The sequence below is a fragment of the Phodopus roborovskii genome, unplaced genomic scaffold, assembly GCF_943737965.1.
Source record: "Phodopus roborovskii unplaced genomic scaffold, PHOROB, whole genome shotgun sequence".
NCBI lineage: Eukaryota > Metazoa > Chordata > Mammalia > Rodentia > Cricetidae > Phodopus > Phodopus roborovskii.
Window position 1 is genome coordinate 16,926,796 of NW_026125052.1, and position 24,259 is coordinate 16,951,054.

General features: G+C 48.1%; 1 protein-coding gene across 1 annotated transcript in view; it reads left to right on the forward strand.

Annotated features, from left to right (window-relative positions):
• Map3k14 (mitogen-activated protein kinase kinase kinase 14) overlaps positions 1-24,259 on the forward strand; it is a 45,456-nt gene that overhangs the window by 1,240 nt on the left and 19,957 nt on the right. The window contains exons 2-3 of the mRNA XM_051177652.1: positions 21,384-21,658; positions 22,769-22,838. Of these exons, the coding sequence (XP_051033609.1) occupies positions 21,403-21,658; positions 22,769-22,838 (326 nt within the window). The 5' untranslated portion in view covers positions 21,384-21,402. The remainder of the gene's footprint in view (positions 1-21,383; positions 21,659-22,768; positions 22,839-24,259) is intronic.

Below are 24,259 nucleotides of genomic sequence, written 5' to 3' on the forward strand. Positions count from 1 at the left end.
TGAAGTGATGTCAAAGGCAATTCCTTTGGGTCAGTGCCAGCTTTCTGAGTTTTTCAAACGCCTTGAAGACATCTTGAAGGCTAGGCATGATGGCACACACTTGTAATCCCACCACTTGGGAGGCCAAGGATTACTGTGACTTTGAAGACAGCTAGGGCTTCATAGCTAGATCCTGTCTCAGAACACCAGAAAGGAAGACAGAAGAAGACATCCTGATTTATTTGGAAGAGTGTGGTGAACTTCTCAGAAGATCTCATAAGAGTAGTTAATATGTCTGACTTAATTTTAGAGATAACTACCTAGCTGTGCATACCCAGAAATACTTCCCAGCATTTTATGAAACTAAGCAAATACTAGGCTTTAGGTCATTTTCTGATTGTTCCTGAGCAGAAGGAGCGGTTCTGAGGGGATTTTGCCTCCAGTCGGTTAGTTTGCGAGAGTGCAACACAGAGACCCTGCCAAGTGAACCTTCATCTATTAAACAAAAATGTCTGGTTTTGCCACTCAGCCTCAGCAGATAGAAGTTTGGTTCCTCATTTTGGTTCTCTTGATGAACACAGATTCCTTTGTGATTTGCTCCGAGTGTTTGTGTGCGGGAGGCTAGGACTCACCCTCATTGGTTGTCTAGCCTTTGGCAACTGTTAGGAGGGTTTTTTTTTTTTTTTTTTTTTTTTTTTTTTTGGTGAGTGAAAGAGTTCATCACTAGCTAGGGGCTGGTAGGAGATTGGAGGGGTGTACAGTAGATAAATCTGGGTTTGTTTGTGTAGGCCATTTATCCCACTCTTAAGAGTTTTATGTCATCTCCTTGGCCCCTGAAGTCACGTTTAGGTTCCTATTTGTTTTTCCTGTCTGGGTGGACAACACATGGACTTCTCCCAACAGCTGCTTCTAGTCTGGGAAGAGCTCACAGGTTCATCCTGGGTGGCTTGACAGATGTTCTTTCTGGGGAGAAAGAAGGAATCTGAAAACCAAATTCAGTCTAAGTGAAAGGTCAGCTTGCCGCACATGCAGGCAGCAGACATTTCCACCGCTGGCTTCCATCACCCAATGCTTTTTTTTTTCTTCCTGGCAAAAGGTTAAAATGCAACTAAAATTCTGCTTTCGTGATTAATAAGTCACTACCGCAGTTGTGTCTGATGCTTCCTGTTTGCCCCATTTTAGTATTTCAGTTAAACTGGAGGTATCTCAGCACCCTGGGCACTTTTGATGGCACCGGCATGAAGTGGGTGCAGAGAGGGGCCGGAGAGGAGCGGTTTGGAGAGTGGATTTGGGGAGCTCTAAGGATAAGTCAGCCCTCTGCACACCAGGATCCCGAATAAGGGAAAGGAATGGGGTTGAATGTCTTCACGGGTAGGGTGAGCGATTCAAATATGAGCACCCTGCATTCACTCGGTGATACGGGTGATACCGACTGCAGGGCTGGCAGCTGCGGGGCGGAGTGGGAAGGCAGGAGGCATAGGAGAGTGTCTGGCAGTTCTGTGCCACGGTACTGAGGTAGGGTCCTGCATTCTGAGCTTCTCTCAACTGCCTGGGTGATAACACTAAGGAAACTTTACTCTGAGGCCCGTGTGCTCTTTTATTCGAGCTTAGATTGAGGCCCCTTTCCCCTCTTGCTGTTTTAGAGTCTTTCATCTTGAGCTCCCTGGTAGAAATCCTTTGGAATTATGTGCATAGGGAATAATTTTGTAGACAGCCTTTCTATTTTCTTGCAGTACAGAGGTAAAGATCTTTAAAATGAGGACCGAATAAAACAGACAACAATCCTTAGGAATTTGGTGTCATGGATAGAATCTAAACTGACTTTTCTTGACATATACTTCATCATTTTAGAATACTCACTTGCTCAAGAGTGATAGGCCCTTCTCCACAAAAAGTCAATTTTGAATGTAATTAAACCAGGGAAGCAATTTTAACTACCATAATGATCCTTACTTGTTATTGATGTTTAGTGATTATTGATACTGGCGGTTACTAAAAGCCTGCTGCCGGAACAAGCATGCCTATGCTCGTATTCCAGATATAGAAACTAAGGCAGAAGGCACAAGTGATCTGTCCTGTGATAGAACCTGTTCATAGTGCCTCCACATCCCCTGAGTCAGAGCCTGGTCTGCCTGTGGCTGTCTGTCTGTCTGTGTGCCCTTGAGCAAAGTGTTTCACTTCTGTGAGCATGGAGTGTCTCTGTCTGCAAATGGGATCAGAAACATTTCGTGTGGCTGTTTTAAGTAGAAGATATGAGAGGATTTGTATGCTGGGCTGGGCACAGTGGCTGTCACTGCTGTTGGTCATTGTCGTGGTAGTTATGGCAGTAGTAGTAGCAGCCAGTTACATTGTGACTAGATCTGTCATCTGAAAGATGATGTGAAGGGAAACTATTACCTGACAGGTTCGTCTTTTCCTTTCAGCAGCCCTCCAAGGATTGCTCACCAGCCTGGATGGGTTAGCTGTCAAGTTTTCCCAGTCTAAAAACAAAACAACAAAAACATTACACACTGAACATATTCACTGTGAATGCACACATGTGTATCTCAGCACATGTGTGGAGATCAGAGGACAATTTGCAGGATTCTCCCCTTCCACTAAGTGACCTCCAAAGAGCAAACTCAGGTCTTCAGGCTGAGCTGCAAGCATATTTACTCACTGAGCCACCTCCCTAGCCCCTGGTCCTCTAGGCTTACTGTACATCCTGCCCTCACACTACTTCAGATAAGCCTAAAAAGATCAAGGATCTGTCTGGTCAGAGTTCAGAGTCCTAAACAGGGATTACCTGCATGCATCTCAGGACTCTGATCCAAACAGAACTGGGCCTGTCGGGGAGCTCCCCCATCCTCCATGTGGTTAAGTGGGTCCCAGCATTAACCTGGGGTGAGAAAGAAAGTACTCACTGAATATAAGCCACTGAGGACTTGTTCTTTGTTTGGGGGACAAGGAGGCAACATTTTGGGGGGGTACGAATTGCATCAGCACATGGTACCCCACCTCTTCTCCCTTAAAACTGTCTTATCTCTATAACCAGGTCTGGAGGCCCTGGACCTACAGGGTGGGGAGGGGGAAGATTGAATTCCTTTTTCCCCTCTTAATACAAAACAAAAATACTGCTCCCACCACACTGACATTCTTTCTAAATAGCCTTTGTTTTCTCTGGGGGAAGCTGTCTTGATAGGCGAAGAGTCATTTCTAAAGCGAACCTAGTTTTTAGAAAAAATAAATCACCGGATGTCGAGCCTCGTGAGGAGCTCACTCAGATAGATGAAAATGAAAGCAGCAACCCCGGGTGGCACTTGCCTTCAAGGCTGGAGGTGAAGGCAGAGGTCTGGACCCTGCTCCGTCACTGGCCAGCCCCACAGCCTGCATTTGATAGGTGCCTTAGTCATTTTTCAAGCAGCTCTATTTAGGTGAGGGGAGTACTTTCTCTGGGAGGTGAGTCACTCACGCAGGGGTGTAGGTAACAGGCCATTTGTTCCCCGGCCTGGTTGCAGAGGAAGTCCCGAGCGGAGCAGACTTTATTGAAAAGCCCTCTGCCAAAGATCACCCTCATTCCAGCCCAAGGGCTAGGATTAGGCAGCAGGAAGCCCATGGGAGGCTCCTAAAACTTGCTGACTGACAGTCCCATCCCCTGGTGGGTCATGTGGGCAGGGCACAGAGCCCAGGTCAGCAGTGTCACCACTCCTGAGTCCTGCCACCTTGAGGGTGGAAAATGGCTCGCTTCCAGTGACAATTGAGTGCAGCAGCAGGGGTGGAGCTTTGGCCCGGAGCTGGGAAATCCCTCGGCAGAGAGTTAGAGAGACACAACCTGTACTTGGAGATGAGAGATTTGGGGAGAACCTTTTCACCTCTGCCTTCTTTCTAGCCACCTGAGTTGCAGGCACACAGGAGCTCCAGGTGTTGGGAAGGAAGGCCTGTTGCTCCCCGGGGTTTCAGGGAACTTGGAGGACTGCAAATATCACCTGAGTGGTCTCCACTTACCAGGTCAGCATTTGGGCCCAGAAAGAGGCACCTGGGAAGGCTCGAGCCATTCTCCCCTCCCATTTTCTGGTAGTCGCAGCTTCTCCTGACTCTCATTCCAGAGTCAATGATCAGCATCCATAGAAAGAGGGTCTTTCACAATGTGTCCTTGACTAGCGCACTCAGTGTTAATCCATGTGTCCAGGACCATCCACAAAATGGCCTTGACTGTTCTGGGCCTCAGTAGAACTGATAATCCCTTGCAAGTGTCCTGGTTCCCCTCCTAAGTTCAGCACTCAGCATCTACATAAAAAGCCAGATGCAGCATTGTGTCCCTGTGATCCCAGTATTGGGCTGGGGAGTAAAGACAGGAGGATCCCGGGGGCTCCTGGGAGCACGATGGCCAATCAGTGAGCTCCCCTTTCTGTGTGTGTGTGTGTGTGTGTGTGTGTGTGTGAGAGAGAGAGAGAGAGAGAGAGAGAGAGAGAGAGAGAGAGAGAGAGAGAGAGAGAGAGGAGAACCGTAGAGGAAAATGCCTGACAGTCACCCTCTGGTGTCCACACATGACATACACACATGGGAGTAGGGGCCAGATAGTCATTCGTATCTGTACTATCATCTGCAAAAGGTAGACTAAAGCCATCCAGCTACTTGTGGAGAGCTTTAGCTCTTTGTACTGTGTCTTGTTGCCACTGGACCCAGGAACTATGCCCAGCATAGGGCTTTAATTTCCTTAAAAAGCTCCCCTGTCTGTTTCCCCACAGGAAATCCATCACTCTCAGGCTCCCTGAAAGTTCTTTGGGCCTGGGAAGGGTGGAATCTGTGTGGCTTCTGCTCTCCTTCTAAGTAAACAGAAAACTGTTTGAGTCTCTCCTTTACCATTAGGTTGATGTGGTCAAAAGGAGGCCAGGGTTGGTTGATAAGAAACTACAGTCTAGGCAGGGTTACCCGGAAGTCTCAAAGGTTGTCTCCACCTCTAGGGCACTTTCTTATGTCCCCAAGCAGTATCTTGCCTAACGTAGGCCTATAGTGACTATTGATGATTGATTGTGAGGCTCCAAAGCCACTGGGCACCAAGAAGCATTTGTGTCTTTCTTCTCCAAAGACATGGCATGTTGCCCAAAGCTTACAGGTGGCCAGAAGAGCCTGAGTAGCCGGTGTCACCACAGCCAGGCCTGTCTGGCTCCTCTCCATAAGAGGCCTCTAAGGGCAAAGCATGATGTCATGTCTGGGTAATGGCCCATTGTACGTGCAAAGAGCTGTTCTAGCTAATCCTTCTGGTGACCTTGGCCTTTCCCTTTACTGAGCAGAATTGCTCTTCTGGTTGGTTTTGGGAATAGCTGGGAGGCTTAGAAGGAAAGAGGAGTTTAGCTAGCCCCAAATGAGGGTGTGATTGCCAGTTAAGATAATACCTGGAGTGTTTTGCCTGGGGGAGTTAACGTGGGGAGCAGCTCCCCATGAGTCTTAGCTGTTGTGTGATGTGGTTTGAGAGGCAGGAATAGCTTCATAGAAATGTAAGACAGAGATGTCTGTGCACCATCTATCCCCATGTGCATCTCAGTCCTGGTGGACATGGTGTGGATTAGAGGGCCAAGAAGGCTCACCTTCTCAGTCAATGGGTCACCAGGTCGGTATTTAGGGAAGAGGTCGATGACCGTGTCAGCATCCAGCTTGCAGACTTTCCCACTGGGATGCAGTCAGAACACAGTCACTGATATGATCCCCCTTTGGCAGCCACCAGGTGCCCTCCCTTTGAGCTTACCAGTGATGGGTGTGAACACACATATACCAACCCAGGCAGGCTCTCAGAGCCTATGGCCCTCGTCCATTTAGTCATTTTTTTTTTTAATATTTTACTTATGCAAGAGAGATGGGTGATGTGTGCCACAGTGCACATGTAGGAGGTCAGAGGACAACCTTGTGAAGGTGGTTCTGTGTAATCACCCCCCATTCCCCTCCCCACACTGTTAGCTGTATTCTAGGATCAAACTCAGGCCACCTGTGTAGCCCTGACTAACCTGTAATTTGCTGCTTAGACCAGGCTGGCCTTGACTTGCATTGATCCTCCTGCCTCTGCCTCTTGAGTGCTGGGATTACAGGCATGTGCCACCACACCTGGCTATTCTTTCACTCAAGAACTGTTTATAAAGAGTGTTAACTGACAAGCTCTAGAAGGTAGGACATATATACATCCCACTGATGGTGGTCCCAACTTAGTATGATACAGAAGCAATCGGCATTCCCTGGAGAATCCTCCAGATTTTTCCACGTGATCGCTCCTTGAGCTAGTGATAAATGACACAAGACCATGGTAATCTGGGCATTGGCTATGGGTCATAGCTCCCTGTCAGCCTCACTATTGTGAGGGAGGCATAGCCAGTACTACAAAGTGCTGTGTTGTTCATCTGTAATGTTCAGTAAGCTGTGACATTAGGCACAGCCCACACATTTTACTTTACATTGTTTTCATCTCACAGTGGCTTTATTGGGTCATATACCATTGAGCATCTGTCATTAAAAACTAGTAGGACTGGGGCACTTCTGTCAAAGAAGTCACCATGGAGGGCAAATGGATGCACAGGAGTCACGCTACAACTTGACCCAGTGCTGGCTGTCCCACAGAGAGCTCCCCGACAGGCGTAGCCGCCCCCCCCCCCCCAGCCTGCCAGTGTCTAATCGGGGATGCCCCAGCATCTCCCTCCTCCTAGAACCCTTTTCTGCTTCTCCTTGGACTAGGAACTTGCTGACACTCTGGAGTCTTCAGCATGCATGTTCAAACAAGGTTGGCAAAGAGGTGCTCCAACATACTTAAGCTCAGAAACACATAGTGCTTGGTGCCCTGTGGGCACATGCAGATGGCCCAAGACCTGGCCTATGACAAGCCTTTTGACAGCTAGGGTCAGTATTCTAGGATGGTCTTTCGGGGTCACAAACAAGGAAAGCTCCTGCTTGGTCACCATCATACTTCCACTGGCTAGTCCAGCACTCGGAAAGTGGTACCCACTTTCCATCAAATGGAAGTGCAGATCTATACTCCTGTTAGGCCCTGTTGGTGTGAGTAACAGAGCCATAGGCCTCTCCTCAGTTTTCCTCCTTTCCCCAAGGAATCAGTCTGAGGTCCTTTTGTAAACATGCAACTCATTAGGTGGTGGTGGTGGTGGTAGCATCACACCCCTTTACGCCCAGCACTCTGGAGGCACAAGCAGGTGGATCTCTGTGGTCTACAAAGCTAGTGCCAGTACAGCTAGAGCTACACAGTGAAACCCTATGTTGAGAAAGAAAGGAAGGAAGGAAGCAAGGAAGGAGGGAGGGAGGGAGGGAAGGAAGGACATACCTCTCATCTCCTACATCCCCCACCTCAGGAGAGAGCAAAAGTGTAGTGTAGTGGGCATGTCAGATGCACCCCTGGCACTGTGTCCTCAGATGATCACTTGGAATAGCTTGTCAAAGAATACGTAAGACAGCATCTAAAACTCGGTCCTGGTCAGGCTCCTCAGTGGACCGAGTGTCTCCCCTTCAGCACACCCCCATCCCCACATTGGAACTCTTCCGCAGGAAGCCAAGTTGTTTGGGCTTCTTGTTTGTTCTGAAGTTCCTCAAATCAGTTCCTCAATTTCAGAACCAGTCACCAGTGACTAGAATGACCTTGAAGCCTCCTCCCTCACAGGGACACTGAACCTGTCTTTCTCTTCCCCACTAAGGCCCGAGACCAGTCCCACTTGTGAAAATTACATATATAAACCCAGAAAGGAGGGCAACGGTTGTATTCAGCAGGATTGGCCATGCCTAGGGACAGCTCATTGGTATGAATCAGTCCAAAAGGTTGAGAGAGAAAGAGAGAGAGGTTTCACAGTTCACAACAGCGTTGTTACTTCTAACGATGACATCAAGCTTATTAGCAAGATCCTGAAGTGCATTTTGATTTATCAAAAACCATACCAAAAACAAAACAAAACAAAAACAAAAAACAACTGGTTTGACAGAGTGTGGTGACTCACACTTGTAATTCCAGCACTCAGGAGGCCGAGACGTGACGATTATGAGTTCAAGGCCATCCTGGGCTATATAGCAAGACCTTTTCCAAACAAAGTAAAGCAAAACAGAACAAGAAAGGGCAGGAGAGGCTGTGGTGTGGCTTAATATGAGGCAGCGGGGTAGCATTTGGAAACTGTTGAATGGTGTATACTTCAACCCCATTTCATGAGAATTACCAGTTAAAGAAAATGTCCTCATAGGCATATTTAAAGGAGACTTACTTAAATGCTTTTGCATAACATACCTAAAATACTGTTGCTGTGTATTGTATGAGGTGAAGTATACATATGGTTGGTTTTTTCTCTCTCTCGATATTATTCTACCCTCCACCTGTCCCTGCATTCCATATGTCCTCTATGACTCAGAGGTGCTCTCTCTGACATTCTGACATTCTTCATATTTGGTGTTTTGTGTGTGTGTGTGTGTGTGTGTGTGTGTGTGTGTGTGTGTAGTTTTTCAAGACAGGGTTTGGCTGTCCCAGAACTTACTCTGTATACCAGACTGGCCTCGAACTTACATAATCTGCTTGCCTCTGTCTCCCCAGTGCTGAGATTAAGGTTTATGTATTTACTTATTATCATATATACAGTGTAATAATGTCTGCATGCATGCATGCCTGAAGAGGGCGCTAGATCTCATTATAGATGATTTCCAGCCACCATGCGGTTGCTGGGAATTGAACTCAGGACCTCTGGAAGAGCAACCAGTGCTCTTAAGCTCTGAGCCATCCCTCCAACTCTGGTGTTGGCTTTCTTAATGCAAAGTTTTTTGCACGTTCCATGTAAAATGGCATTGTATCATTTTTTTTAAAGGCTTACCAAACGCCCTGTGTCGGGGGTCTGGAGACAAAGTATTGGCCATGTGTATGACATGGCAGCTGGTGCTCAAGGCTTTGTTATCAAACAAACAAACCAAACAGTGACCTAGACTCAAGAAGCCCAGAAGTAGACTTCATCAAAGGAATAGCCAATTTGGACTTGGTTACAGACCCGTTCCAGGATGAGATTCTCTTTCCTCCGCTCTCCACTCCCTTTCCTAAAACACAGGCTGTCTGTCCATGCTTGGCCATTGAGGAGATGCTTCCTCTTGGGTTAGCCCCTGGGGTTCTCACTAACCCCCCATGGATGTAAAGAGCCTCTGTATTTCAGCCCCACCTTTTAAAGCTGAGATTATTGGATAAGAGATTCAGTGTCATGGCTAAGAGTGGGCTTCGGCATAAAAGTCCATCGTGTATGTCCTGTTGGTGCCCCTTCCATGCAATGTGACATTGAGCAGATGACCTGCAGACCCTCAGTTTCCTCCTCTATATAAAGGACATTGTAGAGCCAGGCATGGGGACTCATACCTGTAACCCCAGCTCTCAAGAAGCAAGGCAGAAGAATTGCAAGTTCCAGGCCAATTAGGATGCATACCCAGACCTGTATCAAATAAATACGAAAATAATAAAAATGAAGGACATAATGTAGTGTCTTGCCTACAGAGTTGTAAGGATTTAATAATGCATGCATCACTTGATACAGAGTGAGCAGTAATAGCTGCCAGCATGAATTTCTGTTTACACGGACCAGAACGTAATTCATGTATGCAAATGTCAAAAATACCCAAAGATACGGCAAGACAACTTCCACCGAGGTCATCAAGTATCACCAGGTTATTCCTTAGTCCATTCGGTGCTGAGAGCTTTCCAGTGGAGACAGGAGCCAAACATGTTGCAGAGGGCTCTTTGGAGCCACTGTCAGATGTGATCCTTTGATGACTAAGGGCTCTTCTGCCTTTGTCCTGAGTCGTCTTCCTCCTCCCTTTCCTATCTGTTGGGCTGACATCGGTGCTGCTGACCAGAGACTATGGAGACAAAGCCTTTGGAACAGTTTACATGTATAGTCAGGGGAAAGGCTGTTCATTGTGTCGCATCGTTCATCCCTCTGCAGGCCCCACTGGTGGAATACCAGCCACGTGCCAGGCACTGACCTGTATAAATTTTCTTGCAGTTAATCATGCAGTTGCACACTGTATGTAGATGTAGTTTGAGAATGCCTCTTTCACAGGTCTCTGATTAAATGGCTGGTCCATGCCTGCCTCTCAGAATGTGAGGGGCCAATGGTTTGCACTTGCATCCTCCATCCTTTCCTTTGTGTGACTGGCCTTTCCCAGCATTAATTAGTAAGTAATGTGTTGGAATAAATGAATGCCAAAGGCATTTCTTTTTTGTGTTTGTTTGTTTTCAAGACAGGGATTCTCTGTGTAGCTTTGGAGCCTGTCCTGGAACTCCTGTAAACCAGGCTGGCCTCAAACTCACAGAGATCCGCCTTTCTCTGCCTCCTGAGTGCTGGGATTAAAGGCGTGTGCTACCACCACCGGGTGCCAAAAGCCTTTCTGAATCTAAGATCAATTTAGGGCTCATTTAAATAAATACAAGAAAAAATGACATATGATCCATTTATCTGTTTTCTCCCCAGATGGATTAGAAACACCTTGAGGACAAGGGTAATACTTTAGCAAGTAACTAGGATGTGTGAGGACCACCAGTTTCTCTGACACCCTGAACCAGGAGAGAAAGAGAGAGCACACTGACAGAGAGTCATCTGGAAATTCCAGTCCCAGCAATGTGCCACTCAGAATTATTTCCCAGCTGTACAAAAAATGTGAACAAGGATGGGTTTTTTGTGGTACTACTTCTAAGTGACAATTTGGAAACAGTTTATCCAAAGAAGAGCAGATGGATAGTCTATGACAAGGAAGTTCCTTTTTAGATGAGTGTAGGTAAGAGCAGGTGTGTGTGTATGTGAGTGATATGTGATGGCTATCTCCTTACTTCCTGAGTCTCAACCAATAAAACTCACAGTCCCCAGGGAGAATGTAAAGGAGAGTGAAATGAAAACCAAAACGCAGAGAGAGGTGCTCTCATTTCCAACCTCTGTTTCTTTGAGCGACCATCAGTGCGCTATGTACCTTTGTGTCTGCATGCTTGGTGTCATACTAAATTTACCAAGTCCCACTCCCAAACATGGATACATGTTTCTGCAATTCTTGTCCCCTACCAAGAGATCCTTTTTGGCTAGAGCATGTTTTCATTATGAGAACATCAGTGAGGGATAGGAGATGAATGGGTAATGGCCATCTACTCAGAAGAATGCAGGAAGGGGGAAGGACTTAAGCTTCTTATGGTATATTCTCCTTCTCTTTCTTTCTCTCTCTCCCGCTCCCTCTTTCTCTGTCTGTATGTGTGTGTGTGCCTGTGTGCCTGTGTTTAAGCACTTGAAATTGTTGCCTATGCAAACAGACTAACTCACTGGGCAATGGTGGCGAGCACCTTTAATCCCAGCACTCGGGAGGCAGAAGCAGGCGGATCTATGTGAGTTCCAGGCCAGCCTGGTCTACACAGTGAGTTCCAGGACAGCCAGGGCTGTTATGCAGAGAACCCTGTCTTGAAAAACAAAAAGAAAGAAAAAATAAAAAAGGAAAAAAAGACTGACTCACTGGAAAAAATGTGAGAAAATTATTAAAATATTTTAAAATACTAAGACATTCGTAAGTCTGACAAGAAGAGGACCTTTGTTATGTCTGCCAGCGTTTGGATTTTTGCTTGTTTGTTTTAAGACTCAGTCTCCATGTTTATGTTTTTATAAACGTTGATATACTTTAGAAAGGGCTGGAGAGATGGCTCAGCAGTTAAGAGCACCGGCTGCTCTTACAGAGGTCCTGGGGTTGGTTCCTAGCACCCATATAGTGCCTTGCAACCGTGGGTATCCAACACCCTTTTCATTTGCAAGTGCACAAGGTGAACAGACATACATGCAGACAAAACACCCATGTACATAAAGTTTAAAAAAAAAAAAAAGACACACACAGGGTAAGTACTATTCAGAGCCAGAATTTACATACAATTCTATGCTTTTTCTTTACGTTGTCTCCAGTGATATTAATTCATAAACATTTTACTGGGTATGCTGTGATCTAATAACTAATTTCCCCTTAATTAATTTTACTCTGGGTTTGTATTACTATAGAAACACTATGAACATCCTCAATTGTGCATCTCTTTCTGTATTCCTGTTTGGTTTATATCAAGATTGTAATTCTAGGTGATAGCTGCATAAAAAGTGGCCGTTGTCTTGAATAATGCGTTACTGTCCCCAGTACTTTCTGCCGTGTTATTGCATTGGATGAGGGTATGTTTAAAGGTCAGAGTGAAGGAGAGGGAAGAGACTGAGGTACTGTGGGTTGTCAGCGGCTTCCTGGAAGTGGAAGGCCTGAGCTTAGTCTGTACAGGACAAGCAGGAAGTGCCAGGTGGCCCACACAGGAAGGCCCACTGGGAGACCCGTAGAGCTCACTAGCTAGGAGGTTGGGGAGGGATGGGAGCAGCCAGAGCCGCGCCCTGTGTTGAGGGAAACAGTGGTCAGATAGATTATAGACCACAGACTTGAGACTGGACCATAAGCACTGCAGAGACAGCAGATGTCTTTCAGCCTGGGCTTGTCTAAAGGACTTGGTGTTTTACAGTGATCTCAGGCCGGTGGGTGTGCCGAGGTCAGGGGGAGGATGGAAGTGGCTAAGACCTACACTAATAGAATAGATACCCGGTGGTTGCCCTTAGCATCCTGAGGGCCCTTAAGGGCTGCCAAACATGCGGTGGGGACTGGAGCACTATATATATATATATAAATAAAATAAGCTGTATCCCACAGACTTCTTAACCCTGCCCTTGGCTTTGTAGAACTGGCAGTAAGGCTGAATAGCTGTGGGCATGTGAGATTTTTTTTTTTTTTTTTACATTATTGATCTGTAAAATTTTAATGATTAATGAACCTTCACATTTCATATCCTCACTAATGGGAAATGCACAAAAGGAATCTCCCTCCAGGGAGCAGGCTTTAAGCTGGCCAGGGAGGGGGTTCAAGATCCTTCCAGTTCAGTTTCACTAAGAGTGCCCAAGTACGGCCTCAGGCTTGTCCCCTCCTCCTTGCTAGTAGTCACCGGCCCCCACCTCCCTTGGAAAAGAATTCAGCAAACCTTCCAGAGCCCTGTAGCTTTTACCAGCGATATTTGTCCCACAGCTACTGTCTGTCCCTCCCCCAACCATAGTCCTCCACCTAGAACCCTGTAGCCAAGAATGTGAGGGAATGGAGATTTATATCCTCACTCTCCAGGGAATTAGACCCTGGGGTATAGGAGAACCAACTTCATTTTCATGATCTCCAGTTTCACCAGCTGCAGCTGCGACTTAAGCTTACCCACCAGCTTCTTAAAGAGTTTGTGACTCCTACAGGGAGACTCACCTCTGGATTACATACATCTTCCTGGGCCCTTCTTACCTAGAGTGCCGTGTGTGTGTGTGTGTGTGTGTGTGTGTGTGTGTGTGTGTGTGTGTGTGTGTGTGTGTGTTTACAATGTATGTGCATATCCAATTGGAAGCCTGAGATCTGCTATTGTTCCTCAAGAGTCACCCACCCACGTTTATTACTTTTATTATATTTTTATTTACTCAGGCCACCGAGTGGGTGTGGAGGTCAGAGGGCAACTTGGAGTCATTTCTCTCCTCTTACCATCTGGTTTAGTAGCACACACCTTCGCCTACTGAACCATCTCTGCAGCCTCTCTATTTTTTGAGTCTCTCGTACACATACTCAAGTCCTCTGGCAGGGCACATGCAGCAAGTGTTTTATTGCAGTGTCTCCTTTCCCTCGAGCACTTCTTGTCCACCCATAGGAAGCCTCTCCTAACTGCTGCGGCTGCTCCGGGGTTCTCATGCCCCACTGCATGTCCCCTGTGGCTGTGTCCTTGAACTCCTGTATTGTATGTGCTTTTCCGCCTGCCCGTCTCTTACCCCAGCATACTATGAGCCCCTCCAAGCACTGTGTTGTCTTCCTCAGTGTCCACCAGCACCCAGGGCAGGGTACCCGGCAGACCTACTTTGTGTACCCAGGGCCTTCACGACTCTACAGGAGGGCAAGACTCAGGGAAGAGACCTTATTCATCAAAAGCCTCCTCTGCCTTCAGTCACTAAGACTCTTTAGTGGGGTCTGCAGGGGACTGTTGTGCCTGTGTGCTCTGAGCTCTGTATCTGATATGAGCGTCACATGGTTTTGTTGGTTTGGGGGGTTGTTTTGTTTTGTTTGGTATTTATTTATGTATTTATTTATTTAGGAAGCCAAGTTCATCTATGTATCCCTGGCTGTCCTAGAACTCACTCTGTAGACCAGGCTGGCCTCAAACTCACAGAGATTGGCCTGTCTCTGTCTCCTGAGTGCTAGGATTAAAGGTGTGGTTTACATTTTTTTAACACCTCCCAGCATGTGGCAGGGCCACTGGCTTGGAAATCTGTCTTGCTGATTCAGCACTTACTGACAGGCCAGACACCCGCCTCCACAATTCTTAATTCTTGTGTACCTTGCCTCTGAGGGCAGAGAAATATACCAAATACAGGACAGAGATAGTAGTAGCCTTGTAGCCAGTTAGTACCTCTCAGTTCCTGGATTCAGCAAGAGCTGGTGGTCCTTGAGTGCCAGGGGATGGGCTCAGAGCACTGTCGCTTGAATTCTAAGCCCACATCAGGTTCCCTGGTTATCTAGATTGAGCCTCATCTGCTCCAGCAGCTGAATTAACCTCTCAGCTTTAGTTTCTTCATCTGCCAAATGGGAATAAGAACAGCACCCTTGTAACTGTTAGGTGTATCGACAATGCAGAAAACAAACAACAACAACAAAAAAAAAAAAAAAAAAAAAAAAAACACACCCACATGGTGCCCACACTCAGACTCGTGTGAGTGTTATCAGCTATTCTGTCCCCTTAGCTGAGTGGACACTTGCTGAATGAATGCAGGAGGCCACCGTAAATGGCTTCCCCTGAGCAGAAAAAGATAGGGCAGATCTGGGTATGTTCTCCACAAAGAAGGCGAGCCCCACAGAGAGCGGAGCAGACCTGCCTGTGGCTACCCAACCCCTTTGAGCAAAGGGACTGTTCTGGCAGCTGGGTGCCAGGCAGGGCAGGGGCATGTGGGGCCAGAAAGGAGAGCCAAGGTGGAGCAGTGTGGGGACCTGGGGGCACAGATGGCCAAAGAGCTGCATGTGAGGACAGCTCCCTCTCCCAGTCACTTGCCCCAGATTCTCCCTTGCTTCACAGTCCCTCCTTTTTGTTAGGTCGAAGCCTAGCTGGTGTGGCCTGACGGCTAGGCCAGCTACAGGCGAAAAAGAGGAAGCATTAGAACGACATTGGTTTCAACTAATATCTTATTAAGGAAGTTGAGTCATTCTACTTCTGCTGTTTATCCCTCTGGGCATTCAGAGAAGGACACACTCCCATTTCCAGATGGAATTGAGAGAGATTTGCTTGGGCCCTTCAGTGGACATTTTCAAGACAGCCCACAGGCTTTGATTTCCCTTTTGTGGAGTGTGAAACGAACATGGAGCTCCTTAGGTGAGGCTGTGGACACCTTGTTTATGTGAAGGAGAAACACAGACGTGTCAGTGACTCGGTGGTCACAGCCTAGTAAAGATGCACTTGGCATCTTCTGTTGGCCAGACTGTGTGGCAGTTTGTGTTCTCTACCTGTCTGCTTAGAAGATCCCTGAAAGAAAGGCAGGGCTCTGGCTTCCTGAGAGGAGTCAGACAAACTGGCCAAGGCCAGTGCACAGGCTCCAGAGGCAGGGACCAAGTCCAGCACACCTCTAGCTGTGTAACCTTTCAGGCATGCTGGGAACGGCTCACTTCCCCAACTGAAAAGAAGGTTAAATAATGCTAGGTGCTTAGTAAACATTAGCCACTATTGTTCTGAATTGGAGTCATCCAGCCCTGCATTAATCCTGACCTCGTCTGTCTGGGAGCTAGGAGGAGCCTCAGAGGCCACTGAGCAACCTGGGGTTCTACAGAGGTCCTTAGTTGAGGGGAAGAAGGCTGAGCGGGTGGGCCTCTTGCTCACCTCCATTAGCTAGGGTAGCTGTTACTGATATGAGTTACATGAGGTTGCATGCTTCTAGCTTTCAGATGGGGATGAGGTATGATTTCATTTGACAAAAATGGCCCTACTGCTTTTTTTTTTTTTTTAATAAAGCTAGAAGCTTTAGCTTCTGTTTTCCCAGCCTGTTGTTCTCAGGGTCAATGTACTTACTAAAACAGGGAAGTGAAATATGATACATTTTAGAAAAGCTGTTTGCTCTAAAGGCCGGAATTTAAAATATTACAGTTGTACCTTTGAATGAATCAAAGGCCCAGAACCCTGGAAACAGAAGTGTTTTCCATCTCAGCTCTGCAGTGTGGTAACTACATCTTATGTCATTGTAATTAAATGCAAACAAATACATGACCCCAGAACCAGATCTGACTGCCTCTTCAGACCTCCACAGCCCCCCCCCCAATGCGTGAAGATAAAATCAATTCACTTCTTTTTAAAGGTTCAGACTCTAACCAGGCATGGATGGTGCCTGGTGGCTGCTCAGGAAGCTAAGACAGGAGGACTGGACTACCAGGTTCAAGACCCTTGGCTGTCTTAAAATGATCTCTTTTCTTACTTTTATAACATTTGCTATGCGCGCGCACACACCATGGCGCACAAGCTGAGGTCAGGAGGCAACCTGTGGCATTTGGTGCTCCTTTCTCTACTCTGCGGGCTCCAGGGATCAAACTCACGCTCTCAGGCTTGGCAGCCCCAGAAGATGTTCTCTCTAACAGTTCTGGGGATGTCACGCACCTCAGTGGTAGAACACTTGTCTGGCATGTGTGAGGCCCTGATTTTGGACTCCCGCACTAAAAGAAAAGCATATTCTGGGCCTGATGCCCAGTGACTCGTCAGTGTATCTAGGATGAGTGCATTTTAAGAAGTCATCTGGCACTGTAACTTTCAGAGTTCGAAACTTTCAGGTTGGATGCGCCTGCACTGAGAGCTCTTTGGGGGAGGAGCGCAAAGGCAGACTCAGGCCTGGAATCTGGCCCTGACCTGGGAGACTGGGACCTCCTGGGCCATGGTATACATGGGCAACAGGGCAAGCGCCACGACCCCTTCCCTGGAAAAATACAAACGACATCTTGCTCCTGTGACTCCCGGACATCCTTATGTCCAAACCAAGAACTGCTCTTACAAGCATAGCCTAGAGTTGTTCTGGTAGCCCCAGTCACTCCTGCCCCGAGATGCCTGCAGCGCCATCGAGGCATGGCAAGAAGAAATCAGGTTGGGTCGGGTATATGCACCAGGCCTGAAAGAGTGCTGAGTGAACCCCTGTCTTCTCTCTGTGTGGGCCCTGGGTGTGGCTCTTCTTGCCTTTGCTGTCATCCTTGGCTTACATACAGTGAAGAGAGCAGGCGGCTGCAGGCATTGGAGGCTGAGGTGGAGCTGAGGAGGGGGTTGGGTTGAGTGATGAAGTAGAACCTTGACCTCCTTTAGCCCCCATTCCCCACGCACTGCAGGAGAGAGAGAAAGGACAAGTTTCAGGCCTGGGGGTGGGGGGGTAGGGATGAGCCAGCACCCAAAGCTTAGGGCTGGGAAGAACACCTAGCCAGAGCCCTGACATCGATACTGAACTGAGTTTTATGGACCAGACCCACGTGGAAGTGGGGGAGGAGAGGAAGCAGGCTTGCCCATATTTGTGGGAGAGCTGCCTTCAGGCCAGAGAGCCTGGAGGCTGTCAGTGAGGGGCTGAGTCACAGTCATGTGGCACAGGAAAGCCAACTGTAGGAGAAGCTTCCATGCTGCTGGCTTTAACTGGCTGCCTTCGGGAGGGTGGGGGTCAGCCTGTGTTCCCTGTGCCATTCTCAGGTCCAGATGCCATCTGCTGGGTCAGCTTCTCAATGGCCTCCTTGTCACTCTGCCTGCTAGGCTGCGGATGAGTCACTGAGAGTACACGGGAGGCCATAACCTCAACTTCTCCCCCGGGAGAGCGTTCGCCCGCCGCGTGTGCACGGGGGTGGGGGCCACAGGGCCCCTGGCCTGCTGCCCAGCTAGCCACCTAGATGAAAGAAAGGTCCTGGCTTGGCTGAGTGCCCTAACTCACGGTGGGTTTTCAACACCGGGTGGGCAGGCTATCTGAGCAGAGTGCAACTTGGCCACCATCTTCCCATTCGTTGGCCCAGCTCTTCATTGCTCACGCTCAGGGCCACCCTGTCTGAAGGTCTGCAGATGTGTGGGTCCTTTGGTGTCCTCGTTCAGCCAACATGAGTCATCCTGATTTTTGTCTTGTTTTCTGTACAAAGATGCAGCCATGCACAGGGTCCCTCTCTGCTCTTAGGAGCCCTCTGACCACAGAGGACCATGAACTTCTTTCATGTCTGCCTGTGACGTGGGAAACTCGAGGAGTGTGCATCCAGCCTGGACAGTCTGGGTTCGCATCCTGCCCCAGCTTGCCACACAGGGGCTGACTGAACAGGGATCCATTTGGGTAGGCTTCAGGTTTTTCACAAGGAAATAAGGAGACTGAAGTAACCCTGGGTTCCCTTTAAGCTCATATCTACTTCTGTTAGATTTGGGGAGTTTTCTAATTGATGTTTAAATTGAATTTTCCATGGGGAAAAAAAATAGGGCTAAGAGCGTTGGGCTCTATTGTAGGCTTTGAGTCAGTTTTTGGAAGGTCAAAGGATTTGGGGAGGTGTGTAGGGAAATGACAAAAGCCTGCCAGGAGGCTTTTACCCAGCTGCAAGTCAGAACTCCCCATAGACATCGTAAAGTGACCAAGTGACAGATTGTCCATCCCAGCCTCCAGAACCAGGCATCCCTGCTGGGGGCTAGGGCTAGAGCTGTGCTGCGTTCAGGGCTAACCTGCCCTCAAGATGCAAAAACAAATGAACACAGTCCAACCCATGCCCCAGCTGGGGTGGCAAGGCTGCCATAGCTAGCCACTGGGGTGGAAGGGTGGTGTGAGGCTGGTATTCCTCAGCTCTCCACTAGAACACTAACTTCTGGGCATGACTGGGCAGAAGGGCAGGGGTCTTAGAGCACTGGCTTCATTTGGTCTGCATGTCTGCCCCAGGAGCAAGTATGAGTTGAATTTAATGGTGTTACGGCCAGCGGGGAAGGCTACATATGTGAGTGACAGGGACCTGTCAGCCCAGAACAAGTATTAAAGACCTGCCTGCAGGTGGTGCCTTCTCAGACTTTGAAGCCAGTCACACCCTGCCCTTTAGTAAGTCCCTGTCTCTGGACTGGAGAGATGGCTTAGTGTAGTTAGGGGCAGCTGTTGCTCTTCTGGAGGAACCAGGTTTGAATCCCAGCATCCACATGGGGACTTCACAACTGTCTGTAAATTCAATCCCAAGGGATCACACATCCTTTTCTGGCTTCTGAGGGCACCAGGCACATGTGTGGTGCACAGACATACATGTAGGTGCTAACACCCATCCACATACATTTTTCTAAAGTCCTGTCTTGACTGAGGTGTAGTTCACTGGTGGAACACACTTCTGACATGCTGGATGTCCTGGGCTCAATCCCGAGCATTACACAAAAACAAAAACACTCCTGTCTTTGAAAACGATTTCAATACTAGTGGGTATGGTGGCACATGCTTTTAATCCCAGCACTCTGGAGGCAGAATTTTGAGTTTGAGGACAGCCTGGTCTGTAGAGTGAGTTCCAGGACAGACAGGGCTATGCAGAGAAACTGGTCTTGGCAGCTCAAGCTACCACTGTTTTCTCTCATGGTGATTCTAATGCCTGTTCTGTGGGCATGGTTGACAACAGCATATGGCTGCACTCTTGGGAAGTAGAGGGTTGTCTACATGGAACCCAGAGAGAAGTGGTATTTCATGCTCTGTGCCCAGACACTAGTTAGTAATAAGGTCCCCAGTATAAATGCTACTTTTAAAAAAAATTACCTAGAAGTTTTTAGCAAATGAGTTTGGACATTTGAGGAAGAAGTCATTTTTCAGAACCTTCTAGAGAACCACAAACAGTTGCATTATTGGAAAGGAGCCAAGTGTTGAGCCCCATTTTTAGGCTGAATAGTAGCTTTGTAACATTATGCACACATTTGTATAAAGCCATGAATTTCATGACAGTGTTTTGAGCACAATGAGACCTCATGTACTGCTGGCTCCAGAAGACTTTGTCACCCCGTGATGATATCATAATACACTCTGTGGTACTCACACAATGCTAAAATTTCCTGGAGACACATTTCTCAAAAAGTATCCCCATCACTAAGTGGCATGTGACTTTATATACCTGTCCCTGCTGTACACAAAACCAACCCTTGATTTATCCATTGGAAAAAGCCACTCTAGAGCTCTGTGTGATGGCAGGTGTCCCTGGGGTCTGTGAGGCGATGGCAATAGAGGATAAGATTTACTGCCCTGTCCTGAGGGAACAATGTTTTCCAAACAACAGGAAGAGATTTAGTTATTGTAGAGGCAAGAAAAGTCCAGCTCCAATTCCGTGTCACAGCTGTCTACAGGGGAAGGTGGACTCTTCTTTAAACTTATTTTTATTTGCTCTTTGATGATTTTGTATATGTGTATAATGTATTTTGATAATATTCACACCATTGCCTTCTTTTTAAAACAATTATTTTTAGGCTAGTAGTGATGGTGGCACACATCTTTAATCCCAGCACTCAGAAGGCAGAGGCAGACATATCTCTGTGAGTTCAAGGACAGCCTTGTCTACAGATCAAGATCCAGGACAGATAGGGCTACACAGAGAAACCCTGTCTCAAAATAATATATAAAACAACAATAATAATAATAATTTAAAATTTTAAATTATTTTGTATATTGTAATTATATTTGTATATTGAATGTTTAGTCTTTATGCATATATGTGCAACACATGTATGCAGTGGCCATGGAGACCAGAAGAGGGCATTGGATCCCTGGAACTGTAGTTTTAAATGATGTGAGCTGCCATTGCTTGCTAGGTACCAAATCCTTGTCCTCTGCAAGAGTAGCAAGTGCTCTAACTGCTGAGCCATCTGTTCAGCTCACATTATCTTCTTATCTCTCTCTCGTTTCCTCTCCCCCCTCACTTGCTTCTCTCCCTGTCTCTGTCTCTCTGTCTCTGTCTCTCTGTGTGTGTGTGTGTGTGTGTGTGTATGTGTGTGTACTCAGGTTGGGCTGCACTGAGATTACCTAGGATCGTTTGCATGAACATGGATGTAGGCTTATCTATCCAAGCATGGACAGTTTACTAGTGGCTACACCACTGAGGAAGATGACTCCCATCTCTCTGAACGCCCAGCAGAGAAATCCACTTACACTGCAGTGCCAGTAGACCAGGCGTCCCACAAATGAAATGCTTGTAAATGTTGTGAGGTTGGCTTTATCACTACTCGAGGTGTTTGGAGGAAGATACACTTGACATAAAGAGTCAAGAACCTTCCGGTCTGCCCACACACACACATACACATGTATTTCCCCTCCAACCTGTGCCTAATGTCTACATGGGGTCTGGGACTTGGAATGACCTGGTGTGTGTTTGACCCCCTCAAGGTGAGCACAAGCCTAGGAGATGGCAGTGATGGAAGTGGCCTGCCCAGGCACTCCTGGCTCAGCAGTTGGGCAACAGAAGGAGCTCGCCAAAGCCAAGGACAAGACACAGTCACCAGGGAAGAAACAGAGCTGCACCTACAAGCTCGAGGCTGTGGAGAAGAGCGCCGTGTTCTGTGGGAAATGGGAGATCCTGAACGATGTGATTACCAAAGGCACAGCCAAGGAAGGTTCTGAGGGTGGGCCGCCCGCCATCTCCATCATCGCTCAGGCTGAATGTAAGGATCCCGGGCTGCGCTAAGCACAGTGGATAGTGAATGAGCTTGTGGATGGGTGGCTGGGCATGGGAGGCCAGCCTTGAAGTCCCCCATGGAAGAGTGAGGTCAGAGTGAGCACACTGTAAGATTCTCACCAGACACATTTGGAGATCTAGCCCAGAACATGTAAGTGGGAGCTGTAAGAGCACTAGGGTGGACCATGGGGGACCGAGCAAAGAGACGGTGCCATTGTGACCTGAACAGGGGACCAACTGAGAGGCAGGAATGTTTAAGGGCTCTGCAGGAACATCAAGCTGGCCTTAACCTTTTGCTGTGGCATTGAATAGTAGCATCCTGTCTTTCCAGACAGGAAAGACCAAGTCTCCTAAGAAACCCCTCTGGCCTACATACCTTTCTGCCTTCAGCCATGGATGGCTTCACCCACACCCACCCCCTGCCCCCAAAATAAGCACCCTACTCTTGAGCCTGCTGGGCCAGTCTCTGGGTAGCCAGCCTCAGCAGGCGAGGCCAAGTCTGGCCCTTTCCACTTCTACTCCTTTAGCCTCGAGATGATAGTGATGGCTGTCTGGGAAAGGAGAACTCCCAGGAGGGCTGGGAAGCACCAGAGTCCCCTGCTATCCTTAGCACCATCTCTTGGGCTGGGACCTGGAAAGCCTGATAGTCCATGGCATGGTACCATTTCTCTCCATGTATCCATCCTCTGCTTCATCTCCCCAAGCCTTCCACTTTTTGTATTTTGAGAAGAAATGAGAAAATGAAAATGAAATAAGTGCACACATAAACACATACGTGTAAACATAGACATACCAGCCTATCGTTTAAGGTGACAACTGTGTCCTGTGGTGTGTGGAATGCTTCTAGGAAGCTTCACTGTAAGTGAGGCAGGCAAGCTCCCTATGATCCCCATTTTACAGACTGGTAAGCTGTGGACAGGGTAACCCCCAGTGAGAGGTAAGACGGTGACCAGGAGCGAGACACCAGACAGAGGAGTATGACAGGGAAAGGAAGAGTGGCCATTAGGGCCTGTGTGTAAAAGGCTCGCTCCTAAATGCTAAGTGTGTCTTCGTTCTCTTCTCCCTGCTAATCTGGCCCCTTTTCCTTGAATTAAAGGTGAGAATAGCCAAGAGTTCAGCCCCACCTTTTCAGAGCGCATTTTCATCGCAGGGTCACAGCAGTACAGGTAAGAAAGCAAGCTGCTAGAGCTGGGAAGGAGGGATCTGAGGCCGCCTGCCCAGGCTGCCCTCACCAGGCCTCTGGCTCCTTGCTTCAGCACCTGGGTTCTGCTCCTGGCAGCCGCCCAGCTTTCCTAGCCCGGCTACTCTCAGCCAAGTCAACTTGCAGAAGCTGCCCCTGGCTCCTGTCAAGTTGACATTTTATTTTTATTCTCCTCCAGGTCCTTGATACACCCCTGCTTTCCCATCAGCGGGGGGGGGGGGGTGCCTGGAACAGCACCTTCCAGTGGTGAATGGCCATGAACAACATGAGCACAGTCCAGAGGAGCCACTGCCACCATCCTATAGGGGAGGCACCCCAGGGGCCTTATTGTAGCCGTGGCCCTGGGTGGGAGCTAGGCCAGGCTCGTCTGTCTCCAAGCTCTCCATTCTCCAAAGATGAGATTCCATCAGAGTCTGTCCCAGACATAGGCCCCTCTTCCCACCAGGACTTTGATCATTGGCATTTGGAAACTGCTAGTGATAGCAAGAGTTCAGGGAGGGAGGCTACTGTTCTCCTTAGGGTTTAGGCAATTCCTTATGTTGCCCCGGGCACCTTTTGGCCCAGAGAATGGGGTTTCTGATGAACTCTCTTCTCTTGGCTGTCTGAGAGAGGCTTGCAGGCTCCCATCTCTAGGAGCCCATTGTGGGATAGAAATCAATGCAGAAGGGCTGTGGCTGAGGCTGTGACCAGTGCCCTTTCAAAACTTGTTTCTTTCCTGAAACCAGTTCCTTCAATACCTGACAGGGTGGGAACCTGGCAGATCCTTGGTGGCTGCACCAGTTTCCATTTGGCAGCTTCTCGTGTTCCCATGGCAACTAGGTATCTCCCAGGGCTAAGAGTAGAGATGATAGAAACAAAGCCACTCTGACCTGTCAGAGCTAAGATGCCTGCCCCAAGAATGGCCCTCTCTGGGACAGTTCATCCAAGGAGCAGCAAGGGAGCTGGCACCTGGAGGGTCTGTTCCAGCCCACGGCAACAAACTTATGGAGAGCCTGCCAGGCGCTAAGGCTTGGGAACTGTTCTCATTTAAATCCCATCCCCACCCCATGTGGCAGGAAATACTACTCTTATTTCCTAAGTGAGAAACCTTGCTATTCCTTGAGGCTTAGGAACTTGCCCACACTATGTAAGTACAGAGGTGCCACATGAGACATTTTGGTCATCAGTGGTCCCATAGGCCCATAACACCTAGTAATAAACAGCTGGCCAAGTTTGTGCTAGGATCCGTGATGCTCACACATACACACCTAACACCGCGTTTCTCACATGCGTCCCCTGTCATTAAGCATGCATGACTGGAATGACAGAGCTGGGGTTTGCACTCAGAGTCTCTGGAACTGCACAGACAGTTCCCTGAACCATTCCCTCTCCTCACTTTCGTGCACT